The sequence below is a fragment of the Actinia tenebrosa genome, unplaced genomic scaffold (assembly GCF_029948245.1).
Source record: "Actinia tenebrosa isolate PJP-AT-01 unplaced genomic scaffold, QUT_ActTen_1.0 PGA_scaffold0__85_contigs__length_37466705, whole genome shotgun sequence".
Lineage (NCBI taxonomy): Eukaryota > Metazoa > Cnidaria > Anthozoa > Actiniaria > Actiniidae > Actinia > Actinia tenebrosa.
Window position 1 is genome coordinate 34,503,028 of NW_028292569.1, and position 26,643 is coordinate 34,529,670.

The following is a 26,643-nucleotide window of genomic DNA, read 5'->3' on the forward strand; positions in this document are numbered from 1 at the left end:
AACATCGTTTTCTCACTAATATCGAGCTGTCATTACTTATTTTATCATTTATTTTCATTTGGCATTTGCGCTACTAGGTCACCTGACCTCGTCCCCTAAAACGAAGCAGTGGAACGGCTATATAAACATGCTGTTAATTGGAGCTCCCTCAGTTTTACAACCAGACTAAATGATACGTTTTATTCTCTTCATAAAGTTTTCACTAGCCTATATAACAAAAAAAAAAAAAAAAAAAAAAAAACTTCCCCCTTTTCAATAATTTCCGATGGAACTATTCTTCATAGGTTTAGGGAAAAATCTGAAATGCATTAAATACAAAACACTCTAAGTGGTATGTGATGGTATTTATCTGAAGCGTCACCAGCCACATCAATTGTCCACTTAATTGATTGCTATAAAAGCTCTTCCTTTGATCGAGACTATCAAACATTACACGTGTGCGCTGTTACCTCTCGACCGCAGGGTGTCATGAGATTACTTGATATTCCTCTCAGTACAGGTTAGTAAATTAATGATCCAGGAAAAGAGTTTTAACTCCTACAAAAAAACCCGTTATGTTTGAAGAAGGAAAAAATGACGTGTTTTAACCGGTACTTCATATATGAGTTTCAAGTGATTATAGCCTACTTATGTGTCTGTCTTTAGACTTGTTTTCGTGCGTTCCATCATTCCTGATTCCCGCGACCTACCTTCGCAGTCTCACTTCGACCAACAATCATGCTACATATTATAAATTCTTCTGAGTATAAATCCAAGGAATCATTACCTTATTTAACAAAGGAGTCATGGAGTGTTCCGATCACCAATTGACGGCAGATAATCTTTCAGCATCTTTATACAATACTCTAATCTTCTTTATTTAGTCAATTAGGAACAATTTTCCACTACGTTTTTTGAGTTAAGATTCGTATCGTATTAGACAATAAGCCGTCGATGGAAATAATCAGCAATGTAGAAACTGTGAAAAAAATTACGACACACATCTGGCTTCGATAGAAAAGACTACGTGTATTTGAAGGCCAAGTTAATCATTCTGGATTCAAGCCGTTATCATTCTTGCTATCTAAATATTTGACTCCAACGCTGCACGTTCGCGTTTCGCAATATTTCAGCCCTCGTTCATCGCAATGGAGACAGAAGGCGCGCACACTCTTTTGTAATGAGGTTTTAATAATGAGGTTTTAATAGAGACAATTGTGGCTAAAACGCAACCCGGTACCAATAAATATAAAAATATTTTAAAAAATCATGTCTAGAATTAATTTTTCCCCCGCAATTTTGAATTGATGGTTTTCAACCACAGTCCCAAGAGAATTCAAAAGACACGGCGGCCGTGTTGGAGGATATAACAAAAAAATTCATTAATAATTCGTTTGTTATAACTAGTTCCTCCAACATGGCCGCCGTGAAAACCATCAGTTAAATATTAGAGTTGTCAAAATTTGGTTTTCTATGTCTCGAGCTTTTACTGGGAGATTCAAACGAAGAATGGCAAAAAAACTGGGAAATTTCAGGAGCTATTGGTGATTGCACCGTGTTGTCTTCATTGACTTTAACCGAAAACAAACGTGCTCCTTAGACACCAATAATGGTCTTAAAATGATTACCGCGTTCTGCTAATGGCATTGCTGATATCTAACACGTAATTGATCAATTAATCCAGTAATTTCGGTAGTAAAGTCTATCTGGATCAAATCGAAGAACAAAGTGGACATTAAAGAGATCTCAACGCACGCTCTAAAAATAACGTTTTCCAAACTCAATTTGTTCAATAAAAAATAATGATATCGGAGTTAGTATTAGAGGTTTAATTATGCAAACAGTTGTTTTCATTGATATAAATGCACGAGCTAAAGTGATCCTGTTTTGTACAGCCAATTTCCGATATGAGAGATAAAAGGAATCCAATGATAAAACGTGACAAAAATATACGACGACGAGAGAATTGATATGAAGAAAGGAAAAAGTGAACAGTATAGATCAGTTCCCACGCAATGTCAGCCAAAACTGATATACAATTCATCAACAGTGAAATAACTTAGCGACAGCGCATTTTTTATTATTATTGCTGCTGCAGCCAATCGAGGTACGCGGATCTCAACCAATCGCAAGGCTATAAGTTGCGACGTTTTCAAAATATACTTTGACAAGGAAATAGTTTTAGAAGCCTTTTCTGCTTCTTTTTTCAAACTAGAAATGAATTTTCGTAATCATTGTTTTTTTTCTGAATTAATAATTTTTGAAAGTGTTTTTAACAGCGTGCTTTTTTTATAAAACACTAGGCTACAACGAGAAGGGCATTCTCGGAAACCCAGGGTTAAAATTCTAATTCGAGCGACAGAATTTTACACGTGGCTTCTCGAGGATGGAAGAAGGGAATATCCCGACCGCGGGTTATGTTTTAAAAACACTTTACTCAGGATATTAATAAGCTGTATTACACAATCTAGGAGCATTGTTGTTATTCACTGAGTTGCAGCTTTAGTCAGTACTCGGTATATGCTGTATTTACATGAATTGTCGTTCGTGGGCAAACTTAGAAGACAAGTTTAAATTTACTTCTTCGGTATGTGTGCTGTGAGAAAAAATCTAACGAACTTATAGTCAGTTACTGAAGAATTTTAAGAATATAACAAAACCTATGTTTAAACAATTTGATTTTTAAGGAGGTTTGGTCGAAATATACTCTAAAGGTTCATATTAGTGTTATAAGTGTGTCAGGCTTCAAAAATTTTTATGTTTTCAAAAGTTATCTTTTTTTCGCTGGCACGTAGTCTTCATTAACCCACAAATCGTGACAGCAGCATGGAAGACCAATTTATCGAAATCCTGACGCTAAAGGCCGCAATTGATGCCAGACAATATTATTGATTGAATCTTGTTTAAGCTAGTGAATAGTAATAGCTTCCGTTATGTTAGCATTAATAATCATAATCCAACTATTACTAGCAAAAGCTGTAATAAAAGAGTAATAATGTGGTCATGTTTTATCGCGTATATTCAAATATTGACCACACCGTCGCCTTGGAGCACCATCACCGAAATTGGAAAAATTACAAATGACAAATGAAATTCTTAAAAGTATTTTTTTATCGGGCCATTTTCCTTAATCCCGTGTTTGTAATTACTGAGATTCTGCGGTATTCCAATTTTCTTGACACTTGAGCGTCCAGATGTGCCCCGGCATGGCTTCCGAATGCTCTAATGAGTTTTCAGCTCTACTCTTGATAACAGCATTGAACTATATGGTGAATGTTGTTCTTGTTCGAACTCTTTTCTTTCATTTGCTTGAATTAATGCTCCATGTTTTTCATGACTAGTGTTACTCTTGGTTCTCGAGCCTCATTTTCGCGCCATTTTTACAACTGTTCAGATGTGCACGTGCTTATGTCAAACGTGCGTGCATACGTTAGCGAGCAACTAGCCAATCAGCGGAGTGATAACCATCGCCCTTAGTGTTGTTTCCAGTTCAGAGACTGAGTTGCTATTAGGATTCGTTGAAGCAGATAACAAGATCTAGAGTAATCGAGACGTGAACTGAGCCGTTCCTAGATCACATTTGAATTGACTATATACAACGATAACAACACAGTCTTGAAAGTGTAAGTTTTTAATTACCAAACACAAGAACAATGCTCTCTTCATTTTGACTTTTTGCAGGCTGACATGATAGGCCGGGTGACACTGATTTTGATAGACATCTCAGAGATTAATAACGATATTTTTAGGTCTCAGAATAGTTCATCATTCATCAGGAACAACCGAGTAGGCAAAGTAAACGGTAGGTGTAGGAACATATTTCAGTAGAGGGAACTTTCTTCTTTTTACTGTATTCAGTATATTGTTTTGAGAAATTGCCTATCTTCCTTAAAGGTGAAGGTTTTTGCACCTCTTGTTTCATTACTATCAGTTTGAAAACTGATAACTGAATACTTTGAGTGGAAAAATGTTTTTTTTAAACTGGTATCAGAACTTCCATTTTTGAAAAACAAATTATAAATCAGCAACAACAACAACGACAAAAAAAAAACAACAAAAAACACCTATTTCTGAGAAAACGCAGTACAAAAAAAAAAACATTTCTGATTCTAGTGCTTCTGTGACTCTCGAACTAAACAAGTACACTCGATTTGACTAATTTTCACGGATTGAGGAGTATAAATTAGGTTCATACAGACTAGCAGTGTAGGTGCAATTGCAAGACGTTTGCGGGTTCTGCTCCAACTTGGAGAAAATCAGAAGGTAACTTGATAATAGTTTCCAAAACCCATTGTGAGACACACCGAAAGAATGTTTTGAAAAGTAGTCTGAACTCATTTGCCAGCATGGTTAAATTGTTTATAAAAGTCTCATATTTGTATGTGAACCTATGGTAAACTTCTCGTGCGGTTTTTGCTGGTTTATCACGTTAAAACTGTACATTTATAGGCGTCCACTGAGTGTACAAAACAGAGATAACGATATTTATTTCTAAAGTAGTCATCTAACTTCCGGAGCTCAAAAAACCGTTATGTGTACATTACTTGAGTAGAATAGGAATCGTAATTGCTATGCGATAGGGTGAACTTAATTTAACAAGCAAGCAGTGACAAGTTTATGCATCCGTAGCACTGTCTAGCTCTTGACTAAAGCACTTCAATGTCAAAACTTTTGAAACTCATCATTGGTTAATGCTATGGGAGGGGATTGAAGCAAAGACAGTACACGCCTTCTATATAGCCAAAATCTATCATCGGCTTCTTTATTTTAACGACTAATGTACCCCTCCTGTCTCGTTACATGCCCTCGTAATTACATGCAAAACAGCCGCTCCACAACATGCCGTGTTCTATTCTTAGAAAGTATGTTTTTCTCAGTAAAAAAAGAAGTCGAAGGTGGGATTTTGATGCGTTAATCCTACTTCTATAAAGAAATACCTCTTGAAATGACTTTGTATTATCTTAGACAATAGTTGTAGTTTTTTAAGCTTACAGGGCCATTTATCTTGCCCTCTTTTTGTCCTAAGGCACTATGCCAAAGAAATTAAAGACGACTGCTGTTCTAGCTGGTTCAAATTTTTCTTACTTTCATCGGGTTTTCGAGCAGAGTTTTGTACATATATTGTAAAGAGTTGCATTGGGTCAGTTTGCGTATTTTTGATGGGTAACATACATGACGCTTGGAACAACAGGAATAACTGATCAACATACGCGCCGAACAGTGATCAAAACAAGTAAGCAAACGGCTTTAATTACTATTAATTGCACCAGACTCTACCTAGACTTCCAGAACCAATACCTTTTTATTTTCATAAGATTTTAAATTATCGTACGGAGGAGCTCATTGGTTGGATGTTACATTCGTTTCATCAAGGCTTCTGTATGGATTAGAGTACAGCCTGGGCTGTCACATTAATTGATCCCGCAGGATTTTTTTGATTTTATTCACGAATTCCTTTTGTATTTCAAAGATTCTGAACAGACGATCATAGTTAGTATAATCTCTAAAGGTCTAACCTGAGACACAGAGGCTAAGGCCCGTGAATGACGAACAATAGGTGACGTCAGTAGTTCTTTTGTATTGTGGTGCTTTATTAATGATTCCCAGAGGTTGACCAATTACAGCTCGTTAAAATATAAATAAACTGAGAAAGAAACACAGAAAACTGGCTTTGTCATTCACTCGACAAACACACATGCTGTACTAGTGATCATTGAAGGATGGCGACAAATTGTTAGCCATACTCGCGCGAGAAGCCATTACTAGTATGCTGTACGCACTCTTTCAATATAATATCTGCAACCATTTTGTAAGGGAATGTTAGAAAGCGTGAGCGAATATGATCGCGCCACTTTCCGGATGTGCGCAGCGAGTTATTTGATCCCACGGCTTGTATCCATCCTTGTCAAGCGCCTGTCAATAAAGCCTATTCTAATTAATGTTGCTCCATTGGCCTCATTGTTCATTCCTTTACACTTCATGCGCAAGGTCATTCACTCGCGAATAAGTCGAGAACTAAGATTTCTTGTAAACTCTTAATAATCTTTCAGCTAGTCCGTTCTTCATCAGCACTGACACTGCCTCGAAAGACGTAACTGTGTAGAACATCAAAACATTCTACGAGGATCTCCAACAGAAGTCGGACTCAAATCGGTGTGTGGGACTTAAAAAGTTCTCTCGTCCTCAGGAAGTGAGAAAATTCTTTCTCGTCCTCGTGTTCTCTACGATCAGATTAAGCTTCCGTCACATCGTCTCAACTTTATCAGAGTCTTTAGGTTTATTACTCATGATAGTACGATCAACTGAAGTGTCAGAAACGAACAGTGTGTCTCTTGGTAGGTGTTGCATTCTTTGGCGAACTTCATGAATAATTCTACCTTCACTTAATGTAAACACCTCTGAACGTGACTCTTGTTAAGCTAAACAAATTCATGTTCATGGTTGAGGAGTGAGAGGTTCTTTGTATTACTAATACTCCTCGTTTCACGGACTCATACAAGTTTCTTAACTTTTAACAGGAGCGCTATGATGATGCTCAGAGGAAAAACAGAACAAGCTTTGATATAACATCACACAGGGACCAGTACTCAATCGATTTTCGACCGCAATGGGCTCAACATCAAGACCCAAAGCATACCCATCGTGGTTTGTTTTGGTAAGCTTAGTATTAATACAAGTTCTACTGCAATCTCGGGCTCAAACAACAAGCTGTACAGGTAAGATTTGATAGAAGTAACGTCAATAACAAACATAACCAACGCATCGCTCACTGGAGGGAATTAACTCTCCTGTGTTTTATAATTTTCGTAACCAAGGAATGCATTATTATCAGAATCATTCGCAAGACTCTAGGCGCCAAATCGCTAAGCTTCGGCCTTCATGTCGCGGAATTCGTAATGATTATTTATTAGATGTAAAGGTTACTAGATTTCAAGTGAAAATCAATTATCTTGTCCATTTCAAATTAGCTGTATCTTATGCCCTAACACATCATTATACTCGTATGTGGGTATGATAGCTTAGCGTGTGGTGTTCCTATTCTCTGACTTCGACATTTTTATTACTAAAGTCAGCAGCTATTCAGAAATAACTTTAAGTGATCTTTGTGAACGCCGACAAGAAGTTATTGCCCGATATTAGGTGAATTTCTCGAGGCTGTGCTTACGTAAAACAAGCGGAGTGTTTTCGGAAAGATCACGGCCGCACTTAGGGGGTGCCAAATCAAGACCACTAGTTTTATAATAATGAATAATCACAAACTGTTTGACACGCAGGATCAATCTCAGAGACGTCCATCTCTTTAATAATAAAGTAAAACGATCATAGCTTTCATCCTTATTAGTATGAAGACAGTCTTTTATAATTATTATTATTACAATAAACGGTAAAAGCCGCTTTCGACACTAAGTTAATGAACTGTTTGGGGCAAGATTTCTGAAAACATTCACATAAAGGAAAGTCACTCAGTCACGACCGAGTCCTTTGTTTAAAGTCATTTAGATCTATTACCTTTTCTGCTAGCGGCTGAAATTTATTTTAAACTTAGAAATTATGTTTATTTATAAATAAGTTTACTATCGTTTCGAGTAAAATAAATCTATCGTACAAGCTGTGTAAATGCATATCGATGAATATTAAATATACAACTCTCTCGCTGGAGGTAAAATTGACCCTAGCAGGGTTCACAAAGTTACGATTGAATTCTAAAGGGGCCAAGTAATCACTTAAATATGCTTTTATTGTACCGTCCTGTTTCATACAAAAGCCCCGACTATTATCACCAGAACAGATGAATTATTTGACCCTACATGTTATGGTCAAGATGCCGAAATTTTAAAGCGAGAATTTGGCAATAAGATGTTCATGCGCTTTGATTTAAGAACATTTGATCATTTTAGCTGCTTTCTAGCTGTGTTTTGATCAGCATTTAGAAGCAACAATTGAGATACGTTTAAATAATGTAATTAGGTTGTGACCCACTATAGAAGGACTGCGGGTAGTCCAATCACGGCCAATTGAAGATGAGACAACTGACACTGGAAAAAGCAGTTTTTTTTTTTTGGGATCCACAAATATTTACCAATGTTTATCCGCCCAGAACACCACAAACTATTCAATTGAAGACTACTCTTTCAACTAGAGTTCTGACAGCACATGCTGAGCGAATGCATGCTTCTAAAAATGTCTCCTAGTTAACAGGACGAGACATGTCGTTACAAGATTTATTAACTTGAACTTTTCATGGACTTTCCAGGTAACTGAAGCTTAAGGTTTCACCGGGCTTTCGAATGATGCTGAGATTTTGTTCTTAAATGTAAACGTGCCAAAACTCTGACAGTTCTGCTATGCCCTCAGTGAAAAGTTAAAAGGAAACGCTTTTGTCTCCAACAAGGAAATGCCTCTCCATGACTGTCAATCACCCACGTCTTCCAACTGTTCTTATTCCCTTCTCTGTTCCGCAGACTTCAACCTAAACCTAGTAGGAAGCCTTTCCTCTTATACCTACTCATTTGCAACATCTATACTTTCCTATGTCTTGATATTTTATTACTTCGAGCAAAAGTAAGGCGAACAAAGGTGGTACACTAACGTTTGTCCTGTCTTTCTGATGAGTGACATCTATTGTTTCCTATTCTTTAGGCCAAGAGCTTTGGGTATTTGTTTTAGCTTCGATAAGTCAAAAACATTTCTACCATCGGGTGCTAAAAGCTATAAACGATAACACCAGAACTTCAAGTAATTGTTTTCGCAGAAAGATTTTGTTGTTTTAGCATCCTTGATGTTTGTGAGATTCCTAAAAAGCGTCAGTTGTTGCGTTGTTAATGGAAAGGTCCCCTTTATAGATGCTTTATCGCAGTTTCATATTCAGATAGTGTTGATATTTTGTCTCATTATTTTCTTCAATAATATTGAATTATTTGTAACCTTTCCCATCTGACGCTGCCTAATCGCTATTTTCTCGGAATATCCGATTTTTCCAGAATCAATGCAACAAACAAATCTTCCATTTGGAAAATTTCCAAAATTATAAAATCTAAAAGAACTATTTAATAGCAAAAACGCAAGTCTATTTCATTGGTGTTTTTTCCCCCCGTCATTATAAATTTATGCCAGAAGATGATACTGAAGACGTTGCACAAGACATTGGGGAGAGTGTTCTAAAATTAGTCCTAGGTAACACCTAGAAACGTATTTCTGTTTTTGCTTCAACAGAAACATTCCATCATCGCTTGTTATCATAAACTCTGGTCAAACTCTAGCAGCTTTACTAAAATTCCCAGACTTAAATGTTTATTTTTTCAAGCATATTACTTGGGTCTCTGGGTCACAATAATAACGTGATGTTTCATAAATTACTTCAGAAGGGGGGCTGAAGCCAGGCTAACTCCAAACAGAGATGGAGTCAATTGTCTTTCTCTGTACTAATTACCTCTTTCTTGCTTTAGTTTGGGCAGAGATCTAATCGGTGAACTTGGAGATAGATAGTTTTTTTAAGTGTCATCGCTCTCGAGTGCCTTTCGAAAGGGTCAGTTTTACAGCTCGAGACTTGACACTAGTGAACCTTAATGCACACTTGTGATACCTTTGTTATTGTTTCATGTTTCTATTGTTCCGAAAATACTTATGTATTGTGTTCCTCACTAAATCCAGTATCAAATACAATAGGCTCTCACTTTGGAAGAATTTCCCCATGTTTTCAAATTAATCGATGCTATTATCTCAGAAAAAAACTGATTGAATGACTCGTGGGTTGTTTTCGTCATTTTGAGGGGAAATCACTCGAATACTAATCTCCGGTGTTTGTCACCAATTATCATTTGAACATGCAGCTGTTTGTAAAATATACACACAAAAATCGTTGACTGGTTTTATTTGTTCAACATTTCTTTCCAAAGCAAGCACAACAGAATGAAAGAACCTTGCAACCATAACATACGGACTCTATCAATCGTTTAGTAGTTAACACGTCGAGACAGAGGAAAATCAAATCCAACCCGTCCACGTGGTCAAACTCCAGGTATTAAACTGCGTCCTGGGACGATGTGACCTTGGTTTCATCACTAGATATCAAAGCAGACGTGGAGTCCATTATATTTGTCCTATCTTGACTCGCAAGACAATGGAAACACCAAAAGATGAAAACTGATCGCATTCAAGTGAGGAGTGATAGAAAACGAAGAACATAACATCTGTTGTGCAACCATGAAACACCTTTTTTTGTGGCAGAAATTAAAAAAAAAAAGTATTTTGGAAACGGCTCTTTTTGGATATCTTCAATTAGAATTGTTTACTTTTTGATTCGTATTTTTATGCATAAATTTACCTAAACAAATTAAACACTAATGCAATAGAATTTCTTAACCATAAATTTAAAACTGCTGCAAAAATGCATTGACCTTCTTTCGAATTTACTTCTTTCAGAGACAAGAAGGAATACTTTTAATTGCTGCTGATACCCAGCAGATTACTGTTTCTCTTTTTGTAAGACTTTTATAATTTGCAGGATGAAAAGAGTAAATTCTAATCACTTATGATGGTCTTTCTTTTTTCACCTTCACCTTATTTCACCTTCAAATAGGAATTACTACAGTTACAAATCTTTTTGTATATCCCACCACGAATATGGTAACAAATACGACACGTACGTTCTGCACTGGTTTTCGGAAGTGTACCTGTCGCTATGAATCGATACAAATATTTTTTCTTATGCTGTTTTAGATTTTCTAATGATGGATTTAATAACCATTTAAAAACAAAACAGATTGCTTCTACTTTTGCAGAGCAAAAAAACATCCTTCCTTCCTAAACTAAAACTATAGTTATCAATTACAGATTTCTTGAAAAATTAAGTTTGTTTATTATTTGGTGAGTGTCAGAGGTTTATTTAGAATTGCCCCCAAACACACTAAACAAAGTCAAGTAGTAAGCTTAAAGGCGTCAAATTATTGCCACCAGTAGTTTTTAAACTCCAAAATAAGCCTTAAATCCACAGAAATATTTGGAGTCAGTCAAGACTAGACTATGAGGATCCATGCTACTTAATTAATTTACACCCTTGTAGTAATTGAGTCAGACAAATTGTCTCGGGATTGTTCGCGATAGTTATTAATGTTGAAGTGACACTACCATCAAATTTCCGTTTTTTCCTCAATCTTGAGATAACATCGTTAAATAAAGGATTTCAAACATGCCGGAATAAACAACTGAAAAGCGACTTGTAATACTAAGCCTGTGAACAACTTTCACCTTGAGAACAGGGTTGATAGACTTTGTACACTTGATCGAAGTCCACTGGTCGCTTCTAAGAGTGACCTTGTGGATGAAAAGACCTGTCGATATCGATTTGACATGGTCGCTTCTGAGAATGTCTCATGGGAAAAAGTTCTAATATTTAGACCTGTATAAACCGATCACATTTAATGTGCAATAATTTGTGGTCGCTTTTGAAAGTGGCAAAGTCAATATTCAAACCTTTTTATATCGTCCACTTTTGAAGCAAGAATAGTGGATAAAAAAGATAAGAAAGCCTATTAATCTAGAGACTTTTCATCTTTTTGTATCAACTGTGTGAAATAAAATGCTTGTTTTGGGCGGTGTTGATTTACGAAACTTGTCTGGCTCAATCGTTAGACGATCTTAGGAGATAAGGGAACAAAACCGTCCCATACTATTACACCCATCACATTATTAATCCTCATTATATTTTTGTGTTATTATGAAATAATATGGTCTTTGCTCAAATTGGACGAAGAATTTGGCACACCTGCCACAGTGGCATTTGCTTCAAAGGGTTCTGGTCCGATACGATCGCTCTGTACAAAACTATTCACTAAATGTTTACGATTTTACACGTGTTATTAAAAGCAGTTCTTGTATTTCACTGATAAGTCAACTTAATATGAGTGCAGATGATCCGGTATGAATGATATCATGACGAGCATTCCACTTTGCCGGCAACCTCATTATCTACCTCTTTCAGGGCTATATATAGTAGAATAATATTTATTAACTATTTGGAGACTCTTCCAAAAACAACAAAGCCTAAGGTTACTAGATTAAAATATTTATCAATCAAGAATAAGTGCGGATTTCGTAATGGTATGAATGTTAACGATTTTTTCTTCAAAGCTACCAAGTTTATGGTTTTAAAGCTAACTTATACTATTATTACACTATATACGAATACACTGTACAGTAGAAAAATGGATACAATTATGAGTCCCTTCAAAGAAATAAATTATTTCCCTTGTTAGTCATCGGAAAACCCTTAGCTCGATTTACAAACAAAACGAAAAAATTTCTGTTCAAAAGAATCCAATTTTATATTGATGATTTAAACTTTTTCCGTCATGTAGCGTTTTTATTCGTTATCTCTCGACATTTTGTATAAATATCCCTCCTGACCCAGCTTTTATTAAGGCTACTATACTACTGAATGCCATATCACTGGCCTCCAGGTGGAATATCGATATGTTGGAGTGTCTCTAGATTGCAAAAGCAGTTGATAAGGTCAATATTGCTGGAATATTCTACGCAATCGAGACAGGAGTGCTCCTTCTTAGTCTAGTCAGCCAAGCGACATACATTTTAATTATTTTTAACTTAATCTAGATATATTTTGCATTCTTTTGGGAGTTAGCTCCGACACTAAAGCCGTGAGTTTGGAAATAATTTCTCGCGCATGTCATGTACTAGGCTAGTCACGTGGTTCGTAAAGTATGTTGGAAACTGCTTGCATCCTGTCCTCAGGGGCGCCTTAATCCCTCTAGAGAGGAGAGTCTCTCCCTTGTGGTGTGGAATTTACTAACACGCAATAAAAATCTTTGTAAAGTATTAGCAAAAATGAATTTCTAGGAATTGTGCTCTGAATTTAGATGCAGGTGTTTAGCCATGTTAATAAAAAGAACAATTTTGAACTCGGATGTTTTTCGAAAAAAAATCTAATTTCCATGTAAAATCGTTAAGATTTTTCAAAGTTTGTGTTTTTCTCTCTTATTGTATCTTTGTTCTTGTTTATGTTGATTGGCATTTAGCTGTTAGAAAGTATGAACTTCGTGTGTGATACTACCGCAAGCGCGCTGTGAGCATCATTAGGGTCCATGCTATCCCGTGTGGAAGCTTTGTGCAAAAACGAACAACAGCAGACGAGAATGATCAAAATTCTTCTGAAAATATTCGACTTGAAAATGATATCGGATGTCCATCTCTTTGACCATTCAAGTAAGAAAAGGAAAAGGAAAAAAAACAACAAACAAACAAACAAACAAAAAAAAACAAAAAAAAAAAACAAAAAAAACACCAAAAAACAAAAACAAAAACGACAAGAAAAAGATGGAACGCGAGCAATGAAAATAAAAGCAAGATAGAAATAATGAATATATTGGTAAATCTCTAATTTAACATTCAACTTTCTCATGTAACATTTAACGGCCAAATTGCCATTGCTAAACCATGCTCGTAAAGTTTTGAAACATTCTCTTTAAACATTTTTTCGTAGTTATTCCTATATTAGTAATAGTAATAGAAAATAGATTCGCTGCGCAATTGTTTTAATTAACATTATGTCAAATTAATAACGTCAAGTACTGGTAAGTTAACCACATCGTTAAACATCTTTGCCCGATTGATTAAAGATTCTTACCCAATATTATCTTTATCATAATCACATTTTCCGAATGAAGGAGTTCTGAGAGTCCATTCAAAAATAGATGAATTTCTCGGCTTAAAACGATTGGAATTTTTCCAGAAAGTCTATAAGAATAACAAAAAATACTTTCTAAAGGCGTGAAAGAATGTCAAATTTAATGATCCCAAGACGGAATGAATAACGCGGTTTTAGTGGGAGTTTTCCTCTTTAGAGGAAGTTGCCCCCTTGAAGCCGAGTCAGTCTGCCGGAAGTGACTCGATTCCTATCAATTCTCCCTCGGGATAATTACACTCTACTCAAAACTACTTGGTAGGCACCATACAGACTTTCTTCGTAACCTTTTGCCCAAGAAACCTCGTAAATATCCGAGCTAAAACTATTAATAACTTAAGTTATTTATCTTAAGACTAAGGTAGGAAAATCCTTGGAGCAGAACACCAAGTTTCCGGTTCCTCCGAAACTGTCTTTATTTGTATGACCATTTTGTCAAGTGTTTCCTTTTACGTACATCGTTTTGTATTTTGGTTCGATTCTCAGAAAGGAAAAAAAATCTCTGTATTGTTTTTTTTTTACAAATTAAACATAAGAAATTGCCCTTACAGAATTATTTAATCGTGCAGGATGTCTGTCATATTTCGAAGGCGTTAACTTATACTCCTCTCGAGGTATCAAATTCATTATATCAAATTTTGAGTCACGCGAAGTTTTTCATTCTTCATGAATTTCACTCAAAATTAATCCTGGTTCGAGAATTGTCCTAAAGCATTCAAAGTACTGTAAAAATTCTATCGGATTAACAAACGTCAAGTGCTTAATTTGAAGTTAAATAATTGGAATTTCTCTCCATTTCAAGGATAAATTTCAACTCAAATTCAAATCAGATTCTATTCAATGCAGTTGGATGTGCCTGAACCAGTCAAATCAAATACATACTTAGGATTTCAAGTCATACTCGTGTGTCTTACAATCACGTCCCTTTAAATGTTTTATCGTATGATTCACTTCCTGAGCACCAGCCAAGGTTAACACAAATAATACTAGGACAACAATTAGGTTATTGTTCCCAAATTGAAACCATAAAAATGGATGACTTTTGAATGCTATTATTAGTTAAAGTAGTATATTGGTAATAATTCTTAAGTTAAGTAAACAGTTTAGGTATATACAACAAATTCTTGGTTATCAAAATAAATAAGTAAATAATTAAAATTTGAGAGTGAAGAAAAGAAGCACTTTAGGAAAAAGATAGATATTGTAGACATGTTCAAACCATATTCCTCTTTTCAAAATATGAACAACATACCTTTTGTTTTTCTACCAATTTTTGAAATGAAAGACAAAGGATAATGCTAAGTGCCTGTATGCATGCACACAGCTAATGTATAACAACACACCATATATCAATATCGCAATGCATAGCATGCTATAAGAGCAGCCTTATCAACCACATAATGAGCTGCAGTAGTTTAAAATTTTATTAACATTCTTATTATTGGTTTAAAAGTTTGCTGTTAAATTTTAGACAATGCTAACTATCATATCAACTGGTATGAGTATTAAAATTGTAGTATGTCACAGTATAATAGTATAATGACTTCATCAATTTTATGTGATGTCATCAGTTATATTAAGTCTTCACTTAAAACATACTATAAGAAGTACCACTATGGCAATAACATTAATTATTGTAGTAACATTATTTAACATTAGTAATTATTGTTATGGCTAATAAAGAAGATGTAACAAAATAGAATAGAAAAATAGGACAGCACTAACACTATCATGATGTACTAATGTGCGACCACATGATAGTACATGATATTACAAACATGACGATGTCATCGCAATACAATGATGTAATTTGACATCACTTATACTTTCATGATGTATTATATGTGACGTCACATTAGTATGTTATATTACATAGATGATAATGTCATTACGATGCAATAATGTAAAATGATATCACTAAAACTATCATGATTTATGAATGTATGACGACATAGTAGTATGTTAAGTTACATACATGATGATGTCAACACAGTACACCATTATTATCATAATGATGGCATTAGTATGACATCATTAGCAATTAGAAAACTTTTTTTTTCCAGATACTAACCTCATTCTTCTTTTCCCAACAGCACCCTCTTTTCGTGTCAAGCCAAGTAACTTCACGCTTGTCGAGGTTGGCATGGACATAAAGCTATCTTGTCAAATCAACCAACAGAAAAAATTCATTGAATATTACTGGCTTAAAAATGGCCATCGAATTTACATGGACAATAATCCTAGAATGCGTATTAAACCTTTGAAATATCTCAAAGTAAAGCAAACTAGAAGTGACGATAGTGGTGTCTATCAGTGCGTAGCAAAAAACAAGTGTGGCTTTGTCGATGGTACGATCAAACTCCAGGTCAAATGTAAGTATTTAACACTGGATAAAGTCTAATTTTGTGGTACGAAAGATAAAAAAAGAATAAAGAAGTAAAATGAATTGAAGAAGTAGCGATAACTTACCTTTTTCTTGGAGAAAAGAAAAAGAAAATGAGAGAGAAATAAACGTATCAATCCTATCGAAGTTTGCTAAAGTCGAGGGCTACTAGATTTGGGCTGTAGGCCGCTGTCCACTGGATGAAACTATAGATAACACAGGGACCCCAAATTCTTATCATATTTTGATGTTTTATCATTGTTTGTTTTACAGCCCCGACCTTGGATCCTAGCGATAATTCTACAGGAAAAGGTCAGAATACGTTAATAAATAATTTCTCTGATGTATTGAATAAAAATGGGAAAACTGTATGTTTTTTTTCCTGAGTGAAGAACGTTAACTAGTATAAAAAATCATTGGTTCACGAGGCCAGAATGAGAGACCAAGATAAATATATATATATTAAATATAAACTGACATTTTATATATTATATCTTGAATTCATTGAAATCCTTTGATTATTCTGCAGTTCCCCCTAAACTTATCGTAAACCCCCACAAACGCCACAAGACGTTGATCGCAGTGCCTGTCGGGAATTCTGTGAGACTGGACTGTTCAGCAAAGGGCAATCCCCAGCCCGTGGTCAGGTGGTATAAGGACGGTAAAAAATTCAATTCAAGAGACGGCGGTGTCATATCCCTTAGTTCTTACGACTTTGTCCTACAATTACGGGACGTTGTACCGAATGACAGTGGAAAGTACACTTGTAATGTAACAAACGACTATGGTTGGTTTAATCACACCTACAGAGTAGACGTACGAGGTGAGAGGACGTTAAAACTAATGAAGAAGTACGTTTGGAGGAAGGATCGTTTAAGATTTGTCAATAACATTTTTTAGTATCCATCCAAAATGGTAACCATATGACGTCATAGAAGCCATTTTGAAGGAATATCCCCATATTCGTTGCTGTATTTTTGCAGTGTCATCGAACATCCCAAGGTTTTCTACTGAAATGTTTTGGCCTTGTTGCTCTACGAATTCCATCTTGCCTGGTTTGCTTTATTCTTGTTTTTTCTTTTACACTTCAGAACGAGTAAGAGCCAAGCCCGTCATTCTAAGTATTGACAACGTTACCGCGTGGGTTGGTGAAAATGTGACGCTGGCCTGCAAGGCGATGAGCGACTCTATGCCTCATTTCCAGTGGATTAGATGGTTTACTCCTTATTTCAATGTCTCCAACAACAGTTCAGCGCCTTTCGAAGTTATCAAGCAGAAGGCAGTGGATCCTTCAAGTCACATATTAAGACCACCATTAAACCGAAAATTTGCATTTCACGGAGTGAAACTGACTCTTTATAACGTGAGCAAAAAGGACGAAGGAAGATACTCCTGTGTCGTGGGAAATGCTGTCGGTTACAGCTATGAGCATGGATTCTTGATAGTCAAAGATGGTTCAGGTAAATATAGATCTGATCTTTGTTTGGAATTAAAAACCTTTAGGCGATCATCGTGAGTTTAGAACGTGTGCACATCTGTTCAACCTTTTTTTCTTTCTTTTTTTATTCTATATTTTTTCTATCTATCCATCCATTTATCCAACTTTCCCTGATTAACTGTCTATATCAATGCGGAAAAATAATTTATGAATGAATGAATATTTTCCCTCTCCAGCGACCGACCCTCCAACCACTGCGTTAACAGAGCGGCTATACATTGAAGGTCTTAAAACGAGCACTACTGCATCGGTGGCTGAGATAAAAAAGCAGGAGCCTAAACAAAAAGGATTCGTGGTCATTATTTCCGTTGTTGGAGCTGTCTCCTTGTTTTTAATCATTCTGATAGTGGTTGTTTATGTCCTTTGGACAAAGCGAAGAAGTAAGAATATATATACAGAAGATTACAATGTCCAATACGCCAGGCGCATCGAGCAAAATTCACGACAGAGACACCCTTCAGTAACCACAAGTACATCGTCTTATGGTTCTACAGCACCGTTACTAAGGAAACGGGACATGCGCATTGATTCCAATCTCTCTCAAGTATCTGAATATGAACTACCGCTAGACGAGGAATGGGAATTGGATCGCAGTTTGATCACTGTATCGGAAACTCTAGGGGAAGGAGCTTTTGGACGCGTTATGAAAGCTGAAGCAATTGGATTGAAAAAAGCGCCGTATAGCAGCTGCTTCGTGGCCGTTAAAATGTTAAAAGGTATATTGGAAACTTTTTTACCGTTTGAATACTTATCACTGCACATTATGACTAATATTTATCTTCGTGAAAGTTACTGATTCACTAGTTGGTAGCGCCCGCACGAGCTGCCAACAATTGAGATTCCTTATTGGCTATTCCGAGGTCGAGGAAAACACTGGGTCAATTTGGTATTGCAGTGCACTCTGGGGATGTTTTAGGAGACATATTTCCAAGATGGCGTCTATTTGTCCCCCAAAACATTCCCACAATTCCTTTCTTATTCGACCCAGGTTTTCCCCCAAACTAGGAAATATATATATATATGTGTGACAAAGCGCGTTTTAACGCATTTATATGAAACCAGTTCAATTAGCCCAGTTCGTACGCGTTGAATTGCATTAATGCTATCGATTAATTAAGATTACGCGCGCGTGTGACGCGCTAGGTACTGATTTGGTTTATATTTTTTCCTCTTCAGATGATGCAACAGAACAAGAACTATCAGATTTGATATCCGAAATGGAAACAATGAAAAGAATAGGACAACACAAGAATATTATTAACCTCATCGGTGCTTGTACGCAAAATGGTGAGTCTACATATAAATTGAGACACAAAGGTGTGAGGTGTGGATTTAGTGTTCAAGCTTCCGTTAAATTGTACCTTGGTTTGGGACAATAATTTCTCCGTATATATATTACATTCCTTAATCGTTTTTTATCGGATTTCAGGTCCATTATTTGTGGTTGTGGAATACGCTGCCAACGGTAACTTGCGTCAGTTTTTGAGGAGTCGAAGACCAACTGATGACTACAGTTACTCAAGCGGCAAAGAGAGACTTCATCTTAGTGATCTGGTTTCGTTTGCTTATCAAGTTTCTCGTGGCATGGCATATTTAGAAGCCAAAAAGGTGCGCTGTCCTTAGTTTTACTTGAATTATAGCTATACTTTTAGCTCAAATTACTTTTCTTCAACTCCGTAAGTTTAAGCGGCAGGTTTTTTTCTCCCCGGACCTAAAGCGAAAATAGAGGGCTGAAAATGGGGCTCAAGCAGGGTATCATCATCATTATTCTCTATGCCTGTGTGGCACGTAGGGCTGAGTTAGCAGGGTATAATATAGCTTAATAGCATACAAAAAGCCCAGGATTTTAAATACGACTGGTGTTTCTGTTTGTAGTGTATTCATCGTGATCTTGCTGCAAGGAACGTCTTAGTGTCTGAAGATCTCGTACTCAAGATAGCGGACTTTGGTTTGGCACGTGATGTTCATGATGTTGACTACTACAGAAAGACAACGGATGTAAGTAATGTAGAAAAAATACTGCGGCGACGCTAGTTCTGGCCCCTAATTTACCAAACATACCAGGATGAACGCCATCCGTCTCAATTGAAAGCTTAAAGTGCCTATTACCCTTCTGACAATATTCACAGTATTGATTCTACATGGGGTAAGATGCGGAAAAGCCCGAAAAAATTTCATAGTTTGAGTGCGGCTTCTTGAAGTTATAAGGGTTTTTCCCTGCCATATGCTAATGTTGTGACGTATGAGAAGTAATCATTTAATATACCAATCCTTACTGGCACAGATAAATTAAATTTGAAATACGTCATTGTTTTGCCCATTGCTCTTATAGAAATTATTGCAAGCTATTGTTCACATAGAAGCCGGTGTTTCGAATTACAAGGAACAACAAATAACCATAAATGCCTCCTCATACGTCACGGCATTAGCATATGGCATGGAAAAACCTTTATAACTTCAAGAAGCTGTACTCAAACTATGAATTTTTTTTCAGGTTATTCGACATCTTACCCCATGTAGAATCAATACTGTAAATATTGTCAGAAGGGTGATAGGCACTAAGAATTTAAGAACCTTGAGTTTAGCAGTGGTCTGTAGCGTCTGTCAAGTGCTACCCTCTGAAACTTACCCATCGATACTTTGGAGCAATAGTTATCATTGCAGCGCATCGGATTCTAACAAAAACTCTATATTTGTTTCTCAGGGTCGTCTTCCAGTGATGTGGATGGCTTTAGAAGCATTATTTGATAGAGTTTACACTGCGCAAAGCGATGTGTAAGTACCATGTTACCTTTGGTGATCAACAGCAAAGTTCAATCTTATAAGAGCGAGATCTAAACCACATATGATAATTTCTCTCATCAGATGGGCGTTCGGTATCTTGATGTGGGAAATCGTTACATTTGGTAAGTCGGTTTTTTAACCAACTATTGTTGCGCAATTACACCTTGAGTAATTGCGGCTTATCATTTCCCACTTTTATTCATCTTTCATTCTCTTGCATCCAACATTTATTTATATTGTCTCTCCCAGGTGGCTCCCCATACCCTGGTGTACCACTGGAAAAACTCTTCGAGCTCTTAAAATCTGGCTATCGAATGGAACAACCTGTGAATTGCGATGATGAAATGTAAGTGAAGAAACTATAGTCGTCTTTGCTATTGATATAGTCATTTTTGAACTGGAAAAAAATATCAACGGAATAGTTAATGTAGAAAGGGAACCCAATAAAAAGTATGGATGGATAATGTAATAGATGGATGTCTTGTGCAAGATTCTATTTAAAATAGCCTTGATAGGGCTATATCATAATAGGCCCTTTGCAGTTAACGGTCACGTGTCTCTATTGGAGTGCAATCTTTTTGTTTTTATTTTAAATTGGTGATTCTTTTTACTTACTCGTAAAGAACTGAACGAAACGATGTGTAATCAGTGTTACGAAATGCAGTTTTATTACGATAACTTGAAACAGGTTGTAGAAAGCGTGTTTGCTCTCCATTAAATTTCACCCATGGGAATGAAGATGTTCATTCATTTGCTCTCAGTGAATTAATCAGCACGTGATTACTGAGCTGCAAAGTTTCTAATATCATATCGATATAAGTTTACAAGGTAGTAGAAAAGAGGAACCCCTATTCTGCTCAGATTTAAACGACTTAAATTGACGCTGTGTCTATTTAATTTCCGATTGCCTTTCCTCCTAAAGGTATGCCTTGATGATTCAATGCTGGCACGAGGATCCAGCCAGAAGACCAACATTCAATCAACTTGTGAAGGAGCTCGACGCCAAGTTAACAGTCTTGTCTGACAGAGTAAGTACTGTACTGAGGTTGGGTTTGTAACTGCAATGTCTAACGTCGAGTAGAGCCCGGTTCTTCTCAACTTTGCGCGCAAACCTTGCAGAGATGGATACGAGACTTCTTGGTTGCGTATAACTGAGCTTAAAATACCATGTCTCCGTGTCTAAATGATCAAGTTTATTCCTAACGTGAATAGCAAGAATTTTCATGGCTGAGAAAAGTCATCTTCTTAGTCTTTTCTTTAAGGGTTTTTAAGGTGCGCGCTTTAAAGCTAGAGTCGAAGTTGAGTTAAAGAACTAACGCTAATAGTTTCTATAATGTGAAGAAAGCTAACAAACTGTGATATTTTCCCAGGAATACTTGGATTTATCGAACGTCTGTCAAAATCCCATCGCTCCTCCTCACACGCCGACCTCATCAGAATCGGTTCCAACACCAAGAGAATCTTTAAGCTCAAGTGTTTTCGAAAGTAATGAAAATATCTGGGGAACAATGGAAAGTGAGCCGCACAGAAATGCTGGGTTTTTGAATTCTCCTAGAACTTTTTCAGAGTCGACGGAAAATAAAAACACTGATAAAGACCAGCGCGATTCAGGAGTTGGTATGGAAAACACGACGAACCAAAATGTTATCATTGACAATGCGAAAAAGACTGTATTCTTCCGCGAACCCATACACAGTGTGGTATAGCGGCGGTTCCTGGCTGTTCATAATGGAAAGAAAAGCAATTAAACATGTGCGATGGCATCAAGAAGTTGATGTGAGCATGCGCGTGATGCCTGTCTTTAAAATCATGCGGGTCTTGGATGGAAAATGGTATGTCAATTCTGAAATTACGCTGGGTGCGAAATATCGCGTCTCCCAGCATACCAATTGTCGTCCTTCAAAAGGAAACACAGTCTAAATATGTTGTTATATAACAGAAGATGTTGGTTTTATTTCAAACTTAAAAATAAAATCCTAAGCTGTGAAGAATCTCAAGTTTATCCAAGATGATTGACACAGGGTCTAACGAACCTCCCCCAACCCCTGGTGAAATCAAGATTGATCAACATAGCGACAATAATTACTTTGACTCGAGGTAACGTGATTGGTCATGAGATAAAAAGATTTACTCCACCCTCGTGGGGGAAAATCAAATTCTGTTGTAGATTATTACTCTTGTGGTAAAGAAGAAAACTCTACGTCGGTGGGGTTGATACACAAAAGTAAATGCAATCAGAAGACTCAACAAAATGGACTATAACCCACCCTCCTGGGAGATAAATAGACTTAAAAGTATATAAAATCAGTTGTATATATATATATATATCTATCTATTATGCTATTAGAATTACGAAATGAAATATTAGAATACTTACGTATTAGTTACAAGAAAATGCTGGAATTGAATAGTATTAGTATTTGGATCAAATTATAGGATGGATTCCAGCACTTTTTATTTTATGAAGTTTAGGTATGAGTCGTTCTTGTGATTCTCGTCTTCTTACCTTGCTCGCTTCTTTCTTTCTTTCTTTCTTCTTTTCTTTCTTCTTTTCTTTCTTTCTTTTCTGCTTTCTTGATTCATTTACTTGCTATTTCTATCTTACCTTTCTTTTTCCCTTTCTTTCTTTCATTTAATCTTACGTAGTTATCTAAGAAATAGACGTCGATCGGTGATGGGACTTTATATAAGTCATTATCCTTAGTAGCATAGCCTTGAGAGATGTGCTGCTATAATTTCTCCTTAGAAATGTTCCTTCGGTATAGTTGGACATGGTCATGTTAACGATCTCTTTCTTGGCTATGCTCCTGCTGGTCATAGCATATAATACAGCCATTTCATAAAAATGGTTGGTGAAGGTATTGTTGCATGACGCTTGCTTGTTGCTTACCAAAGCTTTAGTTGCATAATATTCTAAATAATGTCAACACAGAAGAAAATATGCCAGAAAAAATGTTGGCTGATTGGATTCACATTGCCCATAGTGCATTCTCGGCCAACATGCGACAAAACCTTCAGCAACCTTTTTTGAAACAGTTGTATACTCTTACTTTACATCTAAGATGCACGAGGATCTACCTTTATACAATGGATATTAAAAAGATAACCACATTTACATTAAAAAATGATATGAAGAACTTATTCAGGTTACGTGATCATTATCGCTACACTGTAGCTAGTATGATGACGTAATTTGAGACTGAGATTATCCGATAATGACAAATGTGAATATGCGTAATTCTACCACATTTGTTCTCATGTGGCTGCCTAGTAAGTAATGTCACGTGATCAGTTCCGGCATATTGAATATGCGGGAACTGATCACGTGATATTATTTAATATGCCGGAACTGATCACGTGACATTACTTATTAGGCAGCCATTTTTTTCATGACATTACAACTTTAGTTCTTAAAATTAATGTTAAAAAACTAAAGGGGAAAAGATTGACTTTGAAATGGGTGAATATTGTCGAGAGAATGACATAGAAGTTGTAGCCCAAGGAGATTGGGTATTTAAATGAATCGAATAAATTGAAGGTATAACAAAACAAATTGTCTCGTAGATGGGAAAATTAAAGGATTTGATTTGGTTGTTAGATTATTCTAACATTTTGCCTCTCCGCTATACGCACCCCCGCTACACGCATCTCCTCTACCGGGTCTTCGCTGCTCACTCCCATCCAGATTGCCTGTGCATTTGATTTTTTCTTTAGTATTATATCTCCTCTTTTTCTCGATATTCACTTCTCTTTTGTGTGATTTGAGGTGCTCTTGACTAAGGAGCATGTATGAATATGAACCCTGAGATAGACTTGGAAGAAATGAGTATGACCCGTCCCGCTGCCATGGTGAAGTAAAAAATTCATGCAAAATGCTTCAGCAAATGAGCTTACATTCTAAGCTGCGGTTTGATTGAAAAACTTCACTTGGACAATAGTCCATGTGAAAAATGACTTCAATTATTTGTAACACATCGAGTCGTAACACTTTACAGGATGACTTATTCTGTATTTATGACTGACGTAAAGGGCATAATTGATGGCTAACCTCAATTGTAGCTCTTACGACAAGGTTTATTGAATTTTCAAGAGGGCTTCGTTAAAGAAGCAATATGAATGATCTTGGTGATGACTTAAGGCCTTGACCACATGTCCATGACGCACGTACATCATATCGATGGAAAGCTCGTTGCGAACTACACTCAGACGAGAAAGAAATAATTCGTATGAAGCGACTAAAAATATTGTTGACTCGAAAAAAAGGTGTCTTCTCTCAGAGTCGAGTTGGAACTGAAACGAAAATCCCTATACTATGGTCGACCACTGAGCATGCGCGCTTTGCTATAAATATCATGAACCTGCATATATTACATAAATTGAACTTGTAGGGAGAATTCATGATTCTGCTCCCCATAGTCACCGTTGCTCACCGTGCCTCACGTGCACAACCAATTAGCTAGAATATCTCCGAATTTTGTAAGTCTGATCGCGTTATATCGATTATAAACTGTGCCTATCGTTTACTGTCCTTTGAAAATAATTGAAAATTGTCTTGTAGTTGTTTGTGGGACAATATTTTAATTCGACTGGAAAAACTGTTGCAACGGTGATTGGTTCCCTATACTTGATAATTATTTCATTTTCCGTTTCCTTTTTTTCTCTTTCCTTCCTTTCCTCTTTTCCTTGTTTCTTTTAAGTTTCTTTCATTTTTTATTCTTATTTTCCATTTCATTTTCAAACGTCGTTAGCCAATGCCCAATCACATAAATATTTCACGTTCTATAACCTAATGAATGCCAGACTTACTTTTTTTTAAAAATAATTCCGTTGTGAAATTAATTTTTCTATCTACTCGATAACATTTTGATATCTTACTATACACCGCTTTCCTGACCAAATTACAAATTATTCTTCGCTGAAATAAAGACAATGTCAGGTACGATTACCTCACTTGCATTCCTTTCCCTTTGGTCCTGAAGAAGCTTATTTAATTTATCCATGGCTTGACTTTTCAATCTAATTATATTATTTCTTAGGGCTGGTAAACATCACTCTTGTGGTCTAAATTCACGGTCAGTGACTGGCTGATCTTAACCGTGTGGGATGTTAATTCTTGAGTCCTACGTCATGCTGTTTCTTTAATTCATGATTATTTTGTCGTTTCCGACCTTCAACACAATAATAAGTCTACAAAAACGAAAGGAAAATGCGCTACGAAAAATGAGAAAAAAGAAATAAAAAGGAATGACATCAAATCAAGAAAAGTCGAGTATGAAAAACTTCTAGTTTTCGAATATTTTGGTACATGTAAAAAGGAAGTGTACGAAAATCGTCGCTCTTGGATTTTGCGAGTCACAATATCTTAACAGGAGGAATTGTTTTGAGGTTTTTGTTTTGAAACACTTCTAAGAAACCTCCTTTCGATTGATTCTTGAAGAATCCTCCCCCTTGGGGTATTTACTTAACATTATTTATTAAAAAGATGAAAGAATGGGTATAAATACTAAGGCTTAAAATAACAGTTAGGTAGTCTTCTAAATCTTTTATCATTGACGATAATTACTCTATTTGACTTTTTAAGGCCAACTGGCGAGTTTATAAAAGGAAAACAGGTCAGTAGTAACCACACTGATGTATAGATATTAAGGCAGACTTTTTGATGTGTTTTGGGGTAGCCAGCCGACGCATGTGGCTCGATATGGACCAGGTTAGTCTTCCCACAAGAATAATTTCCTAATCTACCAAATCGCTGGTTAATGATAGGACGTGTCAGGTCAGATGACCTGGAAATAAGCACGAGTGGCTCAGAGTACAGTAGTCACATCCTCAATACGAGATTCTTGTTTTTTTTACTGTTTTGTCTGTCTCTTCGTGATTGATCTCGTCCAAGCCCTCAACGTCTTTCAACTCTGGTCAAAGGCAAAAATCAAGGTAAGATCAACTTTGGTAGTAAAATAGGTAAAACCCAAAATAAGTCGTCACTGAAACAACCCATCTTTAGAGTATGATTCAACAGGATATAAATAAGCAGTACATTTGATCTAAAAAGACCTGAACTCTAGGGCTAATGATTTTACTTTGTTGTTACATGAACGCGTTATAAAACGGTTGATTCTGGACATAGAATGAAGGTCAAAGACGTTCGAAAACAACCTCAACGGACTCTAAAGGACCAGTATATCTCAATCTGATTTTCAGATGAATCAATTTACGAATGAATGTAGCATGTTTTTGCTGTATCTTACAGTTATTTGTTTCACACAAAAAACAGAATTAGAACGCAAGTCAATCTGCGATAAA

General features: G+C 36.3%; 2 protein-coding genes across 6 annotated transcripts in view; one reads left to right on the forward strand and one right to left on the reverse strand.

Annotated features, from left to right (window-relative positions):
- The window catches only part of LOC116292117 (fibroblast growth factor receptor 3), a 38,814-nt gene extending 37,899 nt beyond the window's left edge, over positions 1-915 (reverse strand). Inside the window, exon 1 of the mRNA XM_089025094.1 lies at positions 767-915. The gene's annotated coding sequence lies outside the window, so the exon portion shown is untranslated. The remainder of the gene's footprint in view (positions 1-766) is intronic.
- On the forward strand, positions 478-23,896 carry LOC116292127 (fibroblast growth factor receptor 4). Of its 5 annotated transcripts, XM_031699381.2 has the most exons (17): positions 3,509-3,602; positions 3,729-3,781; positions 6,030-6,314; positions 6,498-6,695; positions 15,772-16,050; positions 16,335-16,373; positions 16,591-16,884; positions 17,153-17,521; positions 17,736-18,275; positions 18,736-18,846; positions 18,989-19,167; positions 19,435-19,557; positions 20,264-20,334; positions 20,425-20,465; positions 20,593-20,689; positions 21,266-21,371; positions 21,714-23,896. In XM_031699381.2, exons 4-17 carry the CDS (start codon positions 6,587-6,589, stop codon positions 22,047-22,049), a joined length of 2,694 nt encoding a protein of 897 aa, XP_031555241.1. In that variant the 5' UTR covers positions 3,509-3,602; positions 3,729-3,781; positions 6,030-6,314; positions 6,498-6,586; the 3' UTR covers positions 22,050-23,896. The 5 variants fall into 5 exon arrangements, with proteins under 5 accessions (XP_031555275.1, XP_088881235.1, XP_031555257.1 ...); XM_089025109.1 differs by lacking the exons at positions 3,509-3,602; positions 3,729-3,781 and adding an exon at positions 484-499; XM_031699397.2 differs by lacking the exon at positions 3,729-3,781 and having other exon boundaries at positions 3,498-3,602.
- Positions 23,897-26,643: the final 2,747 nt, after the last annotated feature.